Raw genomic sequence first — 20,657 nt, 5'->3', positions numbered from 1 at the left:
GTAACTGGTATACAGCGGAAACACAAAGGATAAAAAGTAAAAACAAACCCCACACAGCAACTAATTATCTCCTTATTCCAAACTGGAAACTAACCAAAAGAAGGGAGACAAAGAAGGAAACAACTAACATTTTGTAACAAGCCAGTTTATTAAACTCAGGCAGTGAGACACAAAACACAACGTTAAGGTCATTGGGCACGAGACTGAAGCACGCCAGCAGCTCAATCTTCCCCTTCCCTCTCCCCAGCTGTAGGGATGACAGTCAGATTTTTAACTCAGCAAATGTAGTTCAAGGTTCCCAGAGCCCCAGAGGACACAGACACAGCCCCCTCAGCGGGGTCTGCAGTCCCTCCCCAGGCACGGCAGGACGTGTCCCTGCCATCATGTGGCTGCTTCAGCAGAGAGCAAAACAAAAATCAAACCAGACTCGCTCTAAGGTGAAAGTGATGTAGGTCAGCAACCAGAATATCCTGTCAGAGGTTGGGACAAATCATGAAATAATCTCATCTAACTATTTACTTAATATACAGGCCACAAAATTTCATTCAGACCATAAAACACCACCATTACTGACTCCAGGCCTCATCATTTGACAGAATTGCAAACAATCTTCCCCAAATTAATTCCGTATGAAAACCAGCAGCCTCCAACAGCTCTAAACATCCTCTGATTTCATTTACACCATCTTACACCTGCCTAGTTTTCGGCAGCACTTCTCACACAAACATTTGTCACTGGAGAAACCTACCAACAGCAACCCAACAGATTCCCAAGCCTAAAAACACGAGGAGGTCAGCCAAAGTCAGAGGCAGCACAACATTGGCACAAACATACTGGTGGATCCCAGTTGTTATTCTAAGGATATTATGCCAGAAGCAAATACAATAACCTCCTGAAATGGATAATAGAATCCCTCCTGGAATTTCCTAACTGACAAAACACTGAGCAGTAGGTCTATCTTAGTGCATGCAGTGGGTTAGCAGTTTAACTTACAGGCAAAAGGAGTCTCAAAGCAACCTGTGAACACAGCACCACCTTCCCTGCTACCTATTTTTCTTTTTCCCACCCTATATAAACCCTTCCTACACACAGTAGGGACAAACCTCCACTGACATGTATTTGGCAACAGCTGGAGTGTTCCCAAAGGTCCAAGCACCCGCTGGAGGCTCCTGTTCCCAATGAGGCAGAAAAAAAATGGGACTCTGGTCTCCCTTCTTTTAGAAGGTACACCAGCTATTACTTGCCTGTTCCTGGAAGGCCCTTCAGGCAATTTAGATCAGAAATTCTGTAACCAGAAACTGTTTTCCTTTCCAATCAGTTTTTCCCCAGGGTATCTGTCGTTTGGACATTTTATCTCAGGCAGAGACACACAAACCCCATCAGACATCCTAACAGAATCAAAACAACAAATACTCAGGGTGATTAGAGTAAGAGAGAAAGGGTGAAGCTTTTCAATTTCAATTCCATATATACTGAAGAGCAAGCCAAGCAGACAACCAAAAAAGTCACCTTAAAACTATGTGTCAAGGTGGACTCAGGCAAGTTATCTCCTTCCCTGCTACAGCAAAGCAAGTAGAATATACCCATCTGATGCAGCTGATTGGAAATACTGATGTTGTACAAGCCACAGTTCCACAAAATGAAAATAAATTACATGTTGAAACTAAGAAGGGCACTGATTTTACAACAAAACGTTCTAATTTGTTCTCCTAATGAGCCATTTTCATTACTCTCACAAGGGACAGAATTGCTGTCCCAGCAGGGATATCTGTCCTTCCGGCCAATAAATGGAGCATTTCTTCATGGAGATGTAAAAGATAAAGTAGTCATCACTTCTCATTTTAGAATAGAATCTGTTTTTATTCAACACAGGTTGGTAAAGGATAAAATTCACAATAACCAGCATTAAAAAACAACAAACGAACCCTGTAGTGATATTTAAATTTGGTTGTACCTACTGGTCACTCACATTTCTACACACACAACTTTTGTTGGTCTTGCTCATTTACAGATCAATGAATATTGACACCCAATACTAACAGAACACACTGTTTATCCACAACCTGGGGGACCTTTATAGTTTTCAAGAATGAAAAGCAGATCTTTATCTTTTTGTCCAGCAATTTTGTAGCTGGGAGGAACCAAAATGCTGCAGATTGACATGGAAGGAGACATGGGCAGACTGAGAGTCCCAATTCCTGCCTACAATCGATGCAAGGAAGGCTTCAGCCCAGCACCTCCAGCTTCGTCATTAACCCCTACCCCAGTCACTGAAGTGCAAAAGCTACTCAAATAAATAAATAAATAACAGCAGCAGCCCCAACAAGTAAAACCCAAAACACAGTTAAGTATCTTTACAGCCTGTAACTGCAAAATACAACCAAAAGCTTTTTAAACTAAGACCTCAGCCCACAGGGAACAGCTTCTCAAAATCTGAGCGCAGCAGGGTTTGAATTGTTTCAATAAAAATATAAAGCTCTGCTGGTTCAGTCCACTGGGATAGAAGTCCTTTCAAGTAACATTGCTGCAGAATTCCTTCACATTTAACTGCAGCCCAAAGCCCGAGTACAGCCCAGATTCATGCATTCAGATGCTGAGACCTTCCCCAGTGGTCTGAACAGGCTTACCCAAAATGTGTGAAGTCAACCATTCATCCAGGTAAGTGCAGGGACAGGGCCTACCTACAGTTCCTCTGCAAGGACCCAATACTTTCCTTAAGGCCCTGTGGCACTGAGGTTTTCCTTCTATCTCCGTTCAGCAAAACAGTTAAAAACGAGCACCTTCTTACAGTGTTCAAGTCAAGCATAAATCAGGTGCTGAATCAAACCAGTGAAGCGACTCAAAAGACTCAGCAACTACAAAATTACAGCCCTGGAAATTAGGTGTTGTGCCAGCACATGGAACACACCACCAGCAGCTGATGAGACATTTCTGCAGGACTATTTTAGAGTGTTCTGTTGATCAAGTGTAAAGACTGCTGCACTGTTTCACAGAACTTAAGAGCATAGTTCAGAACAAGACATATTCCTAGAGCTTTAATAAATACAGTTAAGGACAACACATGGTTTAAATTATCTAGCCTTTGTGATTTAAGTATAAACACCTCATACAAAAAGGATTTCTCTTCACTTTATACATCTTAAAAAAGAAAAGAATCACAGAAACATATGTTTGCAAAGCAGCTGTACAAAGAAATTGTATGTTCTGAAGACATTAAACCATCTATTTGCTTGGTAACACTAGTTACTCAAATGTTCTCTCACAAACTACTGCCCACACAGGTAATTTTTCTGATATTTCGGCTCCAAATCTGAAATTCAGAGCCAATGGAAATGAGCCACTTGAGAGACATTTCTGGATATTAAGGCCCTGATCTGCAACTTCCACATGCGCACCCCAGCACGGAAATCACGAGTACCCAACAGAGATCCCTGTGGCAAGTGGGCACTGAGGCAGCTCATCTGCTCAAGCCACAAGTGCTGTAACAAAAAGGACAGCTCACAGTTCACAAGAAACCACCTCTCATTTCAGCCCAGCCTGGCAGACAATTATGTGACGTTTGCACAGCCAGTTTATAATGCCCTGAAAATCATTAGAGCCCCCACTGGAAATTCTGACTCATAAGCTGCTTTTTGTTGCTTAGGACTCCTTTTTTTTTTTTTTTCTTTGCACAATCCTAACTGAGGACTAACACTCATCCAGAGATTCTGTGAAAACTGCTAACTGCAGTACATGGCAAGAGTAAACTCCATTTCATTGCCTACCAAAAGGCTGGATGTTGTCCTTGGGAAGTAGTACTGTAGTTAAAAACTAATAATACAGTGGGTGGCTACTGTCTGAGCAGTTTCAAAATACTAATAGCAGCATATCTTAATAACCAGCTGATATTGTCCTCTGTAAAGAGATGCCCTCAATGGACACAAGATGACAAAAGAAACACACACTTCGCTCACTGACACTGGGACAGCCACGTCGGGCTGGTACAACTTCAGCTTCCTTCTGCTCTAGTTTAGCCTTGATTTTTGGCAAAAACACAGTTCATAAGTTTAATTAAAAACATCCTATCAAAAGAAACAAAAAAGGCACTTGGTATTTCTCTTTGGCTCAGTTGAGGCGTGCTGCTAAAACCTTCCCAAAGTTCCCATCTCTTTGTCTGATGAATAGTTGCCATCCTGAGGTACTTACTCATGTGCAAAAATAAAGAGCTTCAGGGAGTTACCAGCTGCATTTCTCACACTGCTTCCAGTAATGGTGCAAAGTTCTTCACCAAACAGAATCTCTTAAACACAGCATAATACATCCCATGAAGTCTGGATTTCAGGGAAGAGCTCCGACCACTGGCACAGTCCTTATTCCAGCTCTGCTCGTGTAGCTCAGTGCTCTTTAAACCTGGGAAAGAACAAGCCAGGCAGGAAAGGTTGAGGTGTGAGGCATAACAGCCACCAACTCCAGAGTTCATGATCCATCCCCTGCCATGTGTTTTCTATTCTCTCTCCATTTTACTTCTCCAAAACTGCAAACAAGGGGCTCAATTTAGATTTTGCATCTGCAGGCATAACCCCACTGATTCAGTGGATTTTTTTTCCCCCTCCTTTCAAACCACTGTAAATTCAGAGTCACCCTTTTCTTTAAGGGGACCTTTTGGAAAAATGTGCATCTGAAACTATTATTAAACACAGACCAAGGAATAGAGGGGTTTATTCCCCACCTGCAGGATGAAACCCAGGAAAAAATACACCATAACCAAGAGACTGTGACAGAGGTGTGTTTTCAGATATTTTTAAAAGACGTTCTGAAGAAAACTGTTCATGATTTGAAAACATCAAACTGGGATTATCCTTTTGAAGCAAAATTAACCCAGACATAACATGAACTGTAACATTTTCAGTCTAGGTTATGCATTACAAGGCAGAGGTTGGACTTGATGGTCTTGGAGGTCTTTCCCAACCTTACTGATTATATATGAAAGGATCAGCAACATGTTTTAAACCATTATTAACAAGCAACAGCAATACATAGCACTTACAGGGTGTGATCTGCATCACACTGAAGCTCCTTCTGAATAAGACGGAGTAAGAGCTGCAAAAACAATCACAGCATCTGTGTTAGTATCTATAAACAGACAAACAAATAAGATAAGCAACTTATTTCAGGATAAGATGTTCATTGTTACTTGAAGAGTTTCTCATTTGAAATATTACCCTGTAATGTTTAACTCAGTTTAAAAAAAAAAAATAATAAAAAATTCAAAGATTTACAGATGCTCAGTCAATGTTTGGAGGAGGAGTTTTCACAATGAATAGCCAAGAGGAAAGTAATTTTCTTTCTGCAACTAAGAGATCAATTTTTTCATAAAAAAAATCAGAATGGTTTTCTGGCAAACATGTAAAGAAACCAGCAGAGGGAACCCAAGACTTCAAGAAAACATGGCAGATAGAAATTTTGGAGCATAAAAGTATTTTAACTGTTATTTGGAAAAACAACTCTGTGTGTGAAAGGCTTTAATTACACAGTTAGTCAAGATGAGCCAAGTTGGTGTGTCTGTGCTGGATCAGGAATTTCAAGTGCACTTTAAAAGGACTACTAAGATAGTACCAGCAAAGTGACTAAAATTGCTGATTCTCACGTACTCGAAAGACAGAAATAGAACTTTCAGGGTTCCTCACTGTTTCAGGTTACATTATCCTCAGACTCTCACTGTTATAAAATAGAAGTTTCTTCACTATTCTAAGTATTAGTGTTTGAAGAAGTTAAACCTAACATTTTAGAGGTACAGAAGTGGCCAAGAATGACAGAACTGAACACCACGTAAGAGACTAAAGCCCCTCTAGGTTCCCTTGAAGAAATAACATTTGAACACAGGCATCTTCACGCTGTACTGCAAAGGACAGGAAAACCAGAACAAAAGTTACACAAAAAAGGATTTATTACAACAGCTGGGTCAAACCTCTCAAGAACAGAGCTTTGCAAAGGTGTTTTAATTGATTTTGCAAAGAAATGTGGTGTTTTAATTGATTCTGCAAAGAAACCTGGTGGTTTTTTTATTTTTACTTGGTTTTAATCAATAACTATAAAAAAAAAAAAACAACAGAGCTTTAGGTCTATTTGGGAGAACTACAATAAGCTCCAAAACCTCACTCTGCAGCATGAAATACCTAATACTGAAAACAGCACAAACCAGGATTTATCAGGCTGCTGACTACCAATGTGGCAAAATACATCAGCTATTAACTTACCTAATCTATTTACTGAATTTCCAGAGATTTCACACCCTAAATGTGAAAAAATTACTTTAAAATTTTTGGGGTTAATTTGAATTTAGGAAAAAAAAAAAAAGCCTCAACTGTAACTCAAAGCAAGACTTTCTCATGTCAGGAAGGAGCAGTCTGACACTCTCAGCATCAGTTCCTGGGAGTGTTTCACAGTCACCCTGTCCTTTCAAGAGCACTTCCACCCAGGATTTCAAAGGAGAGGAGAAGCAGGTGACACTTCAGGACACCTCTGAGGTAGTTCACGGCATGACTCTGGTCTGGGGGAGAACAAAGCAGGTACAGACACCTGCCAGGGGAATCTCTGGAACACACAAAAACGTGACCTACAGGTGGGTGCAGCAAGACTGACTTCAAAGGTACAGCAAGACTTGCCTTGCCTCTTTTTGTGCTTGCCTCGGTCTTTAAAAGCAGAGCAGAGCGAGTCAGAAACGAGACAAACCCAACCCAAACCTCTCTTCAGATCTTTCTCTCAAGCACACAGGATCTCAGGAGGAAAAAAAAAGGAAAATGGATGTGCTTTGAACCAAGCCACCACCACGTGCGCGCTCCACTCCTTTCCCCTAAACATCTGCTCCTGGTTACTGTCAAAAGTTAGGATGCCAGTTTTTCATCTAACCTAATACAGCAGTCTTAGGGCCCATCTGGAAAATGTGATGTATTAACTTTCATCAGCTTCATTATAGCGGTGATTTTGGGGATACAGCAAGGCAGGAGAACATTTGTTACCGCTTTGCTCAACCTCCTTTCAAGAAAACAGAAGTCCTTCTGCCGTGAGGGGAATCTGAGACAACTTCTAGGTCTGGATATGAAAGTTTATTTACAACTAAGCCTGCTGGAAGCTGCTCAGCCAGCAATTAACAGCTGTTAATTCCTGTTGCTCAGGAACTGCATCAGACCTAAATCTGCGCTTTTGATTAAAATTAGATGAGAATTTCGAAACGAGCAGATTTGCTCTTTAATTGAAAGTTTCCTACACAATGGACGTTTCACAGAAGATGGAGTATTGAAATTGCAAAGGGAAAACTTGCATTTTGGGATAGTTTTGCACAGAGGGAATACACAGCCACTAAATAATATTTGTAGACTTACTAGCAAGGCACACGCATCTGCCACCATGAGCATGTAAAACACGTTGTTCCAACCAGATGGGGAAATAAGACCAGCCAAGAGAGGCCCCAAAGCTGCACCTAAAATACAGTATTGGTGTTGTCAAGCTGTGCAATATAAGATGTACTATACTGAAATAGTTACTCTGAGTTAGAGTATCAATTTTCCCACCTAGTTTAGGTTAGATATCAGGAAATGTTTTTTCCCCCCAGAGGGTGACTGGGCACTGGAACAGGCTCCCCAGGGAAGTGGTCATAGCACCAAGCCTGACAGAGTTCAAGAAGTGTTTGGACAATGCTTTCAGGTACGTGGTGGGATTTTTGGGGCGCCAGGAGTTGGACTCCATGATCCTGATGGGTCCCTTCCAACTCAGTATGTTCTATGATTCTAGTTAACTCAGTACTACCTTATGTATTAAAAGGTCCCAGAAAGTGCAAAACACTACTGGTACAGATGCAAGCCAAAGGGAAACCTAACCCAGGGAAGCTGGAAGGCTAAATGTGTGATAAATGTCTGCCCTTGGCTCAACAAAATGATCATCTAGTATTAAGCCGAATGTTACTCAATTTTCCCTTCCACATACCAGTGCAGAGGGCATGAATAAAATATCCCTGATCCTAGAAACAACCCAGTGGCATCTACTGTTACTGTCTATGCCCAGTATCAGTCCAACACCCTCTTCCTCCCACCCTCAGGTGTGGGACCACTAGAGGTTTCGGGCCAAGTCTGTGCCATTCCCCATTTTCAAAGCTGTTCTGAGTCCTGGCAAAATGTGAGCTGAAGTGAGAGCCCAGTTTGTCAAAGATCCTTAGTTTTAACCTACCCCAGCCAAGGCAGGTGATCTTTGGCTCTGGCTTACCTACAGATCCAGTTCCATCGATGATCGCCGTCACTGTGGACAAGGCTCTTGCGTTCCCTTTCAGGCTTTTGTGGGTACCCTGAAGTGACAAAGATGGCTTAGACCCTCCTAAGTTGAACTCTGAAGAAAGTCCTTGCAACATCAACCAGCTCACACCCCTCCACATTAGATACATGTTGTGAAGATGGTTTAAATATCCAGCAGAGTCAGGCCCGACCTTCCAGCCAGCAGCTCCTTCAACAAGGACAAAATGGGCAATGCACTGTGGCCACCTCGGTATTGCCAAGACCTCCAAGCCCAATGACAGGGCTCCAGAGATTTCTGCCCTACTCCTTTTCCTGTATTTAGCACATTTGTTAGAGGACTTCTGCTTCTTGCTTGGTGCCTTAAGGAACCAACACCTTCCAAAGCCTCCCTGATGAACAGCAGCAGGGTTGATGTTTTCACATGGCATCTGTGACCTGATCCACCTGAAGTGCTGGTAGCCTGAGTAACTGCAGGGCTGAGGGCACCACGTGAATCTTGACTTTTTATTTTTATATACTTTTGTAAAGGTCTGTGGCAGGTATAGCTTTCTTCCCTGATAGGAATTAAGTCACAAGCTCATCTCTCACACAGGTACAGCTCCTCCCCTCATTTAAAGATATAAAGTACAAAAAGGGAGAAGGCATCTGTACAGAGGCCTGGCTTTGCATGGAACCTTCATGTTCGTGTTGGGCTGTCATCTACCAGGTTTGCTGCCTTGTTAGTGGTCAAGAATAATTTAGAGGCCTCTCACAAGCATGGCACTCCTTCACATTAATACACAAACTAAAACAATCTCAGTGGGAGTTCAGCACTGCCTATCCAGCTCCTTTGCTCTGGGACAATGCAGCCTCTTCCCTGTTGACCCTGCAGAAGTCAAAGGGCTCTCTCTGGAGGCCAAACTGCTACAGGGAAACGGAGTGGAAGCCAAACTCACCAAGTCAGCAGAGACAGCAGTGGTGATCAGGGCATAAGGGCCATTCACCAGGGCACCACTGATAAGCAGCATCACTGTAGAAAGTTAAAAAAAAATGGAAAATCTGAGTTGCCTGAAAGACTGTTAACAGGAGACATCACAGCCTATGGCTCCCAAATGGTTTAATCCATCTTTGGCTCCCCTGACCCCATTACAGAATTGGGAAAGGAACAAAACCAACATATATTCCTCCCTCTCTTCAATGCTTTATTTCATGGTGTGAATTCTCAAACACAACAGAAGACGAGGCTGAGACAAAAAGCACTTCCCAGGGCCTTTATTGATCCTGGTAGGTCAGAGAAAGGGGACAATTTGACCAAACTGACTGCAAGAGCAGGGTTATTCAGAGGATACACCCATAAGCCCCCTTTCTGCTTGTACAGTAGCAGGGGAGACACTTCTGTCTGTACTTGTGTTTTAATTTCTGCTTTGAGGTAAGAGATGGAAAACCAAAAGTGAATTTAGCCTATCCAAGTAAATATTGCTGTCAAAAGTACTACAAGTAGTCTTTAAACACCTCTGACATTTGGCATAGGGAATATAATAAAAAGCCTAAGCTGACACAACAAGCTCCAGAAAGAAGACTAATTATATGAACTAAATCACTGTTTTCATGCCAACCTTTACTCACTTCCTATCTCCTCCCTTTACCCTGTAAAAAGCCTGCAAGACCAAGTAAAAGGAACTTGCTTCCAAACTTCCTCCTCTAAGGGAAAAGATAAAATAAAAAAGGAAAGAGCACCAAAGGAACATAAATTAAAAGTTCACAGAAAGTTAGGCAGAATAATTTAAAAATACTCACCCACAGTAGCCTCAAGTCCCATTTTACTGACTGTAGAGAACATGTACAACTGTGAAGCCAGAAAAATGAGCATTCTGAATATCAACACAGACTAATACCAGGTTCCCTATTTTCCCCATGTTAATTACAAAATATTTTAGCTGGTATTACATGAAAGCTAGTTCCAGGTTTGACTAAATCCTTTTAGACCACAGCAGAATGATTGTTGGATTGGATACAGGAGGGAGAAAAGGGGTATGATCCTATTCCCCAGTATGTCCTGTCAGAAGGAAGGGCTGTGTTATGAGACCACTCAGTTTTAAACTCTCCAATTGCAGCTTCAACACAGCACAGAACAGTGCTCACAAAAGAATAAAAGAAAAATGCATCTCCTGTGTATGACTGCCAGTTTTCCAAGAGCTACAGCACAGAAATTTTAGCCTCTGAGCAGCTAAAATTCTGGCTAAGAACTACACATCTACTTTCACAACACAGTGAAAGATTCCATATAATCTATGACAAACAATACACTAAACTTATTTGGTTGTTTAGTAAAGGCAGTCCCAATGTCTATTCCTGGCTCAACTTTCCATGCCATTCTTTAATCTGGCCTGAATTCTTCATATCCAAGTTAGAAGATGCTGCCTGCAGGACTGTCCAAGGAATGCTGTCACAGTCTCAGCCACAGCTGAGAGGGGCAATCTCTTACCGTGGGTGCTGCGAGCAATAACATCATCCCACAGGTTGATGCCCTCTTCTCCAGCCTGTCTGAAATGAGACCTGCCAAAATTCCACCTGGAAGAACACACAGGTGTGTGAAGAAAACATTCAGTGCCTGTTTTACACAAAAGACATCAGTTATACTCAATGCAACACAACCCAATGACTTTTACTCTACAGTTATACACAGCAGCACAGCATGTGAGCCTGACAACATAATTCACACAGCAAAATCCTCATTAACCCAACCAGTTATGACTTGAAGATAACAGAAGCAGACTATTGTTCTTCTTAATTGTTTATTCCAACAAAATATCCAAGGCAAAAAGCCTTTTTGGCAGGTCATGGCCCCAGTGCTGGTGTTCTGGAATCCAGCTGTGCCCAGCTACTCACTGGTCTCTTAAACTCCTTCAAGTTCTCAAGTTTGATGTCTTTGTCACACTTTGACCACAGGAAATGAGCTATTCTGTATCTTGGGGCAAATGAAATATGTGGTTTTCTCTCCAGGTAGTCAATCCAAGCTCTTTAATTTTCCCTACTTCTTGTGTTTGCCAACAACTGTACACATTGTACCAATGGGAGTGTGTGGCTGGAGGGGGCTGCAAGGCCTGAGGGAAGGAGCTGCCAAAATTATATAAAGGGAACTTGGTATAGGGAGAAGGAAAGGAAGGTCTCTGGATTCTCCAGATTCCTAAATGTCACCCTGGGCCTGCCCCTCCCTTCCCAGCTGCCCATCTACAAAGGGCTCACATCCTACTTGAATTTAAATATAAACGTAAGAGGTCCAAGCTGCACAGGCAGGTTGTTAAGCTTGTGTTCACAGCAGAATCAGATGCTGCTGAAAGACATCACCCACATCTCTAAGGTACTACCCACTCTGGCTATTTGCTCTCTGGGATGAAAGAAGCAGTGAAAAATGGCAGAAGTCACACCCAGCACAAGACTGGAACAGAAACTGCAACACACCTGGACACCAACATCTTGAACTACCAGGATCTACTTAGCTCTTGATCCAGGGAAACTTCTCTGTCATGAGCATTATTTTCCAATGGACTGATACAAGGTTTACTTCCACAAGGGAAGTGGGGGAAGTGGAGAGAGGATGGGTGTGTGTGCTCAGTCAACCAGGCTTCAGGATGATGATATTTGTTTTACTGTGAGCTACACAGTCTACACTAGCATCAAAATTTAATTATTCATTGGTCACCTCACAAATTAGAAAGGAATGGCCTCATCCTTATTATTATTACAATCTCCCAATTTTATCACATGCAGTCATAATTAAAAAAAAAACAAAACACCTGTGGCAAATCATCTCTGTGCCCACAGAAAATACACAATGTACAATTTGTTTTGTTAGAGTGGTAAAAGGAAGATATTTTGATAGGTGGTATGACCCAGACTCATGAGCCAGAGCTGATGGAGCTATTATTCCATAATATTTGACTATTACAATTTGTACTGGACGATATAATTGGCTCTGAAGATATTTTACTACCCAACACAGCCCTCAGCTCAGCACCTTTACTGCCACTCTTCTTCAGTGGACACCAAGCACAAAGACTATATTATAATATATGTAATCTGTGTGTACCAGAGTTTTTCCCAAACTGGTGTGAATAAAGGTAAAATATGAGTATTAAAACTTACCAAAGATTCCACCCACATCAAACAATGTAGAAAGGTCCCCAGCTCTTTTGGCATCAAGATGCTCTAGTGAGGGAAGCAAAACATTTGTATCATTTCTAGATTACAAAAGACAGAAATCTCACCACAGTCTTGTCATGTCAGGGCAAAGGCATCTTACAGCAAGGTTGTTTATTCACAGGAATAAGCTGCCACAAGGTGACATTGTGCAAGAGAAATATATCTAAGTGGATATTCAGCAACATAGTTTTTTGAATGCAATTACATTCACTGCAAGAGATATTTTATCACTTTTATAATCATGGAATTATAGAATGATCTGGGTTAGAAGAGACCTTTAAGGGTCATCCAGTCCAAACCCCTGCAGTGAGCAAGGACATCTTCAGCTAGATCAGGTTGTTCCCGACCTGACCTTGAATGTTTCCAGGAATGAGACATCCACCACCTTTCTGGACAACCTGTTCCAGTGCTTTACTACTCTCATTGTAAAAAATTTCTTCTTTATATTTATTCCAAATCTACCTTCTTTTAGTTTAAAATCATTACCCTTTGTCCTATTGCAATAGGCCCTGCTAAAATTCTGGTCCATCTTTCCTGTAAGAAGTACTTATTCAGTGCTTCTTTAAGTACTGAAAGGCAGCAATAAGGTCTCCCCACAGCATTCTCTTCTCCAGGCTGAACAACCCCAACTCTCTCAGCCTGCCTTCACAGCAGAGCTGCTCCATCCCTCTGATCATCTTGGTGCCTCCTCTGGACCAGCTCCAATAGCTCCATGTCCTTCCTGTGCTGGGGACCCCAGAGCTGGAGGCAGCTCTGCAGGTGGGGCCTCATGAGAGTAGAGGGGTAGAATCCCCTCCCTCACCCTGCTCCCCACACTGGTTTTGATGCAGCCCAGGATACAGGTGGTTCTGGGCTGCCAGTGCACATGGCTGGCTCATGTCCAGCCTCTCATCCACCAGCACCTACCTCTCTGAGCCTTCTTCTCATCCACTGTCACCAGTTTGTCAGTCTTGCTCATGAGTAGGGGGTGGAGGAGGACGTACACTTTGACCTTTCTTTCTTGGGTGACATACCTGTAGAAACCCTTCTTGCTACTCTTTGAGTGCCTTGTCAAGTTCAACTCCAGCTGCACCTCGGCCTCCCTGTCCTCATCCCTACACAACTGGGCAGTGCCCCTATGCTCTGCTCAGGATACCTGTCCTGCCTTCCACTGCCACATGTGCATTTCCTCCTTGCCCTGTAGTTTGACCAACAGGTCTCAGCTCAGCCACAATGGTCTCTTGCCTTCCCTTCCTGATTTCTTACACCTGAGGACCAGGAGCTCTTGTGCTCTGTGGAAAGCATCCTCAAAGATCTGCCAGCTCCGTTCTGCTCGTCCCTGAGGGCAGTTTCCTGGGGGGTTCTATTGATCAACTCCTTGAGCAGCTGGAGTTTGCTTTCTTAAAACTCATAGCCCTGACTTTACCCTTTGCCTGACCCAGATCCCTCAGGACTGTGAACTCCACCAGTGAATCATCACTGCAGCCCAGGCTGCCTCTGATCTTGATGTCACCCAAGAGCTCAGTTGTGTTGGTGGCCCTCAACAGTGCTTGGACTGTATCCATGCTGAAGTCTGGCCTAACAAGTTTCCTGTTTGTGAATAACCACATAAACAGTAACAAACACTCACAAATGAGGTTCTTTGCTCTAAAAGCATGATTAATGTAGATTTGGATCACTTACAGAGCCTCATACTGGAGGCCTCCACCATATGACCTGTAATATCCATCATTAAATTATAGCTTGGCACAACTTGCACTGTGCAGTTCCAGGGGACTGCAAAGACACAGGGACTTCCTCAACTCCACAGTTTGCCAGGGGCACTGACAACCACTGAGCACACACTTATATTTAACCTAATGTATCTATTGATTTGCTAACAGGGTCAGATTCCCAAAAGTACATCAGGAAGTTGGGCAATCCAGTCCTATTAAGTGTGAACTTTCAAAAGGAGCTGAATTTCTAAAATCCACCTTTTTTTTTGAAGCCTCTGCAATACAACTGACAAAGTAGTATGTGCTAAGGCAGAAGGGTCAGGGGCACCACCATAACCTCACCAACATCTGCCACAACACAGACAACAGTACCAAGGTAAACATCATTAACCTTTCTCCTAAAAGCCCACTGCTCTCAAGGTACCCAGTCCTGCAGAATCACTGCCTTTGGTCCACACATAAGAGGTTTCAGCTGCAGGATTTGCAGCACTTTGTGCTTTCACAGGGTGTTCAACCTGTCTCTCTTTGCTGGTTGTTCCTGCCATACTTGTCCAGCACATCTTTTCTGTTCTGGGGGTTTAAAGGTCCCATCATGGCTCACAAGAACATGAATTTCTCTGGTTAGGGAGAACTCCTTTCTCTGCACTCTAAAGTACAAAAAACCAAAACAGCAGTACTGAACAGATAAATAAGTTAATTTAGATTGTTTTGTACAGATTTGAATAAGACACTCCAATAATGAAAAGCATTTTTAGAAAATAAGCCTTTTTGATTTGTTTGCAAAAGCCAAAGATGCAGCATTTATGCCCCGAATTGTTGATGATAAGCCAGATTCTTTTGTTTGTTTCTTTTGAAAATGCCCTCTTGAAATACTGAATTCATAAACCTGAGAAATATGTTAGTTGGTGACTTACAACACTCCTGCTACTGCAGCAGAGAAAGCCTCTTTCAGAAGCAGTAATGTTTATTTTCTTCTTTATTTCGAGCTTGTATTCCCAGACACTTTGTAGTCATAATTCTGTATCCCTTTATTGTGATACTTACCTACACTTGTGATATAGAGGGGAAGCCAGAAGAGGAAAGTGTAGCTCACTAGTTTTGCAAACAGAAGACAAAGGGAGAACTCTACAACTCCCTGAAAGAATAAAGAAAATAGGAAGTTAGTATCTTGACAGAGCTATTTACTTTCAAAGGTCATTATGAAAATGGTTTCTAAAGAAGCATTTAGGCTTTTCTTTTTCTCTCAAGAATTCCCAAGAAGCATTCTTCCCCTGAGAACACAAAAAGCAGACTGCGGTATTTCATTTGGTTTTTTTTCTCTTTTTCTAATTGTACTGAATTGACTGAAAACACTAAAATGGTACAGAATGACCTGAGGAGAGAACACTAAAATGAAGGCGAAGGATTTGATACTGTTTGGGACACTTGCATCACTTATTTTCCTTGTGTAAAGAGTTGTTATACAGCATTACAGCGGGTTTGGAGTGTATTCCAGAGCAACTGGCATCTTTTTGTGCTTTTTAGATCCTTCCTTCAGATGGGCACAAGATTTCTTCCCTATTGTTCAGCTCTTTGTACAAAGCCAGTAAGCCAGTGTGACACAGTTCAAATCAGTATGTGGCAAGAGCACACAGGGCAATGACATATTTTAGACACTGACTCGCTCCATCCTCTTTCCTGCTGAGAACATAAAAGTGTATTTACTGCACAGAGCTGCAACTAAACTGCCAAATTAACCTATCTTCATTCCCCTCACCATCTGATAACTTCCTGTTTGAAAACATTTCTTAAACCCCTGGTATGGAGGGCTGCAGTTAATCTCAGGAACAGCACACACACAGAGTTGGCTCTGCTCCACATGGAGCTGTGACCCTTCCCAACAGCAGGCAGTAAAAATACCACAGAGGCTCTGAGATTCCAGGTGGCAGCAGCAGCAATCTTTCTACCCATTACTTCCACTTTACCACAGGAAAAAACAGTTGAGGACCAGACTGGAAAGGATGAGAAGATCTAGGAATATAGTGGTTGAGTACTGGGTATTTCCTCCTCTACTTTTTATACGTGGTCCAAATTAATTTCCAATTATTAATTTTTCTGCATCCCACTGAAGCTTTTAGGCTTCTGTCTGAGAGGACAATCAAGTGTGACAAGTTCTGACCTAAAGAAAACTTCTTTTCCTTTACCAGCAGCCCAAATTTTCGGGTTGTTTGAAACTTCTCACACAAGAGATTATGAAACTGAAGCTTTTAAAAACAATGTTGAAGAACGTAAAAAGGGAAGCCATGGAAGGAAGTTCTGACAAGAAGTGCTTATAGATTCAGTCTGTTATTCCGTCCTTAGCACCCACATGTCATTAAGACAGACCAGTAAACTTTTAGAAGAGACTTTAGAATGGAACAGACTATTTCAGTTGACCTACAGCAGCCATCAAGTCCAACTGCCTGACCACTTCAGGGCTGACAGAAGTTAAAGCACATTAATAAACGCATTGTCCAAATGCCAAACACTGACAGAGAGAGATCAGCACCTCCCTCTCCACCTCCCTCCTCAGGAAGCTGTAGGGAGCAATGAGTTTGCCCCTCAGCCTCCTTTCCTCCAAACTAGACAAGCCCAAAGCCCTCAGCATTCCAAGACCGTGATGTAAAGTTAATATATCCCCTACCACTCCATCCAGATCTTCACAGAAATATGAATTCTGAGGCAACACTTAATTCTCAGAGGAACAGCACAAGTACTCACAGGTATTCTCAAGGCCCCAAGGAAGCTGATTGCTGATGTGCCATGTCTTCCTTCCCCACTGACCACAGTGCTGGAATTCAGGGACACGCTGCAGTTTTCACTGTCAGTAAGTAAGTGCTGCATCTCTGGATCCTGCTGTTTCCCCCAGCAACCACGTGAGAGAGAAAAGAACAAAGAATCAGAATATGTGTACAAAGAAATCAAGTAATTCCAAAATAATTTTAAAAAACAAGTATGAATTTTATCACAGAAAGTTACAGCTTTTAAAAATACCTTGATTTCAATATGCAGAGTAGATACAAAGAGAGTATATACAGAATATCAGGTGAAATAATTCTAGTTGTTTATGTTTGAGTGCATACACTCTATTATGGAGTCATGTTTCTCTTCTATTGTGGAACAATTTCACATATTAGAGTACATTTGGTGGAATAAAACAGTTTCCAGGTGTCCCTTACCCCACTACATAAATGTGGTCTAATGAAAGCTGACAATCTACTGAATACTACAACACATTTCCGTATAAAGCATATGTTATCTTCCTTCTGTGCAAATATTAAGCCCATTTTTCAGACTCTGCAACACCATCTTATTCATCTATTTAAATACAAGCCATCTTTCAAATTGAATTATGGAAACTGAGTGTTTTATGTTAAGAAATAGCTTATTTTTTCACCTCTGTTTCATTTGAGCATTGCAATTCCCAAATTATAAAAGCCTGGAATGTACCAACATTACCTAACTTGTGAATTCTGAGTCCTTTTTTAGCACTAGAAAGAATTTTACCCCAAGAATTCCACTGGCTGCTAAGAATACTTGTGGAGCAAGTTACCACTCAACAAGAACAAGCCATCCCACTGTAGCCATGAGGGTAATATGTTATTTTTATCCATCCACCACACTGAAACAAACTCAGAATAGAACTGGAAATTTACATCTTACAGCTGTACACAGGAAAAAGAAATTTCAGGTATAAATAGCCCTCAGTACCTCTTTTCCAACTCAGAAAAAGGATGGGACGTAGCTATCCTCACTTTCACCTGCTCACTGAGAAGCTTTACCTGGCTGTGCACTTTTCCTAGCTATGTATTCTACATACTGTCTTCTTCCTCCTAATTCTTCAGCATTTGAATAAAGCCTCAGCAAAGAATTAAGCCTCAAATGTATCTCTGACTGCTGGTTAGGAAGGATAAAACAACAGGCCATTCAATTTCCAGTATTTATTACAAAGGTTAAAACTTTCTGGTTAACATTTGGCAAGTTGATGGAGGAGGAAAGGAGAAAAAAAAGTGTTGGAAAAATTAAATTCTGCTATTTTACACTCTGTGTTTCTAAATAAGTTCTGTTTTTAAAGAACATTATTTAGGAGAAGGCACTAAGGAACCATCTGCACACCTCAGCCCAGACACAGCATAATTTTAGAAGACACCATGCAGCATCCAAAATTCTCTACATGATTTGTAGATAGGATACAGGATATACAGGAGACCCTGTACCCTGATGAAGTATTAAGTGGAAGACAGCAAAAACATCTAGGGAGCTTTGACATGGCACTGTAAACTGTTCATGGTACATGAGTTACTCCATCATCATCATCAGTATTTATCTTCTGAATTACTGGAGCAACTTCAAAACTTGAACTATTTTAACGTAGTCATTTAGCAACTGAATTTTGGATTTAGCAATTCAAACCATCAGCTATTAACACTTAAAAAACATAAGAGTGAGAGAGAGAGAGAGAGGAGAAAAACAAGGGTTTGAGCAGTGAAGCTCCCCCTGGATTCACTGGAAGACACTTCCAGGTAAGTGTCTAAGTGCACAATCTGCACAGTAAACTTAGCCAGCATTGTCTGAGGCAATGCTGCTCACTTCTCAGACAAGGAGTTCCAAATCTATTTTGAAAGAGTGGGTTAAATATTGAAGCAGAAGTGACTAAAGTCCAAAAAAAACTTATTTAACTCATGCTGGAAATTTCTGTCGACAATATGGGATTTTTATGCTGCAAATAACTAAATGATAAATAAAACCAGCAGTTTGTGCTTGGCAGAGTTAACACTGTACAGCCTTGCCAGCTTGTCATAGAGCATGATTAGGCATATGGCACACTTTTGATCTCTGGGGAAGGATTCATTATCCCTCAATTTTGTGTAATTTTTAAGAGGCCAACCTAACATAAGCAGCAATGAATGCACAGAGGTATTCAGGTCACGCAGCCAAAAACACATTCTGCTTTCAATCACTGCAGATCCTGAGTATTTGCTTTCTTTTTACAGTAATTGCAGAGGTCAATAAAAACCCAGTAAAAGCTGCCATTCTAGTGTGCTTGGAGACCAACTCATAAATGCAAAACATCTGCTGTTTGTACAGGCTCAAAAGCTGACTGTGAGAATCAGCTCCACACAACTGCAACACAACCACTGTGAAAAGGAAAGATGTTCAGCTCTGCTTTTGACAGGAAAAAGATGTTCTTCTGTCACTGGTAGAAAATCAGGAAGTCCCAAAGAGTGACGAACAAGGATTTTTAATTCTTTTATTCATTTCTTTTTAAACCTCGTTAAGACTCCGCATTACAAGCGTATAACCCAGCCGGCAGCGTGGAGAGAGGATGGGGGGAGAACATTGCAAAGGCTGCCAGCAAGTGGGAATTTGCAGAAGAAATCCTGCCCTGTGAGAGTGGTGAGGCACTAGAAGAGGTTGCCCAGAGAAGCTGTGGCTGCCCCATCCCTGGAAGTGTCCAAGGCCAGGCTGGATGGGGCTCTGAGCAACCTGGGCTAGTGGAAGGTGTCCCTGCCCATGGCAGGGGGTTGGAATGAGATCATCTTTAAGGTCCCTTCCAACACAAACCATTCTCAACCATGATTCTAAGTCATGATGACAGAGTTAAAATATAGTCACCTGCTGATATTCTTATATCTCCCCTTATCTTCCAGCTGGTTGGGAAATAATCCTGACAAATGGTTTCTGGGGTGGAGACTGTTCTTAAGCAGCTCAAAATGAAAATGAAAAACTCAGTAGAGAGGGAGTTGAAGCTGGACTGATCAAAATGATGAGTGAAGTGTTGCCTCAGCAAAAATTTCAAAACCTTTTTACCAGCACTGATTATTGTACCCTGTGAATACTCATTACTATTCTTTGGGCAAAGGATGAATGGAACAGGAAGCTTCTATTTTCCTGGAAAAGTCTGAAAGAAGTTGGGAGGGAAAAAAAAAAAGTTTTCCTCTCAGGATACAATATACCAAGTGTACTGAATACAAATACAAAATTTCAAATGGAAATTTTCAGTTAATGTCCACCACAACACAAAATATCTTTTTGCTCATCAACCAGCAAGTCCAAAATCCAGTGTCTGCTGAGAATTATCAGCACTTAAGGTTCCAAGTTTTGAGCAAAATTTTTCTGAACAATTGTTCATTTTCAGAAATATCCATCTCCATGTATAATCTTGGAAGTACATAAAGCTGTTGCATTCAAAAGGGAAAGAAGTGAGACTGCAAGGACGGGACAAACACGATATACACAGTTTAAATATTTCAAGTGGGCTATATCTAAAATATTTTTCAGTGCATTGCTGGAATTGTGTCAAGATTACAAGAAAAGACCAACTGAGCGAGCATGCCATCTCATTCAGCTCTGTCAGCAGCATTTATGTCAGGAAATGAGCAGTATTTATGTCAGGTAATGCTTAGTTCCCTCGACTGAAATTACATTTGTGTACGAAGATGGAAGGAGATTTCAGCATCATAAAAGGAGGAGCAATCTTCACCAACAGTAAATCTAC

At 41.7% G+C, this 20,657-nt stretch overlaps 1 protein-coding gene across 9 annotated transcripts in view; it reads right to left on the bottom strand.

The window, feature by feature from the left end:
- Positions 1 to 1,836: 1,836 nt before the first annotated feature.
- SLC37A1 (solute carrier family 37 member 1) overlaps positions 1,837 to 20,657 on the bottom strand; it is a 39,162-nt gene continuing 20,341 nt past the window's right edge. For 8 of the 9 annotated variants that reach the window (XM_027636338.1, XM_027636360.1, XM_027636300.1 and 5 more), the window contains 10 exons: positions 16,880 to 17,014; positions 15,185 to 15,275; positions 12,390 to 12,452; positions 10,729 to 10,814; positions 10,041 to 10,089; positions 9,200 to 9,273; positions 8,239 to 8,317; positions 7,362 to 7,459; positions 5,027 to 5,079; positions 1,837 to 4,389 (listed from right to left, as the gene is read on the bottom strand). In XM_027636338.1, the coding sequence (XP_027492139.1) occupies positions 4,374 to 4,389; positions 5,027 to 5,079; positions 7,362 to 7,459; positions 8,239 to 8,317; positions 9,200 to 9,273; positions 10,041 to 10,089; positions 10,729 to 10,814; positions 12,390 to 12,452; positions 15,185 to 15,275; positions 16,880 to 17,014 (744 nt within the window). In that variant the 3' untranslated portion in view covers positions 1,837 to 4,373. The remainder of the gene's footprint in view (positions 4,390 to 5,026; positions 5,080 to 7,361; positions 7,460 to 8,238; positions 8,318 to 9,199; positions 9,274 to 10,040; positions 10,090 to 10,728; positions 10,815 to 12,389; positions 12,453 to 15,184; positions 15,276 to 16,879; positions 17,015 to 20,657) is intronic. The other variant, XM_027636368.1, reaches the window with a different exon arrangement.

The sequence above is a fragment of the Corapipo altera genome, unplaced genomic scaffold (genome assembly GCF_003945725.1).
Source record: "Corapipo altera isolate COAL_440 unplaced genomic scaffold, ASM394572v1 0, whole genome shotgun sequence".
In the NCBI taxonomy this organism is placed as follows: domain Eukaryota; kingdom Metazoa; phylum Chordata; class Aves; order Passeriformes; family Pipridae; genus Corapipo; species Corapipo altera.
Note: the sequence above shows the minus strand (reverse complement) of the source record. Positions and strands in the feature narration are given on the sequence as shown.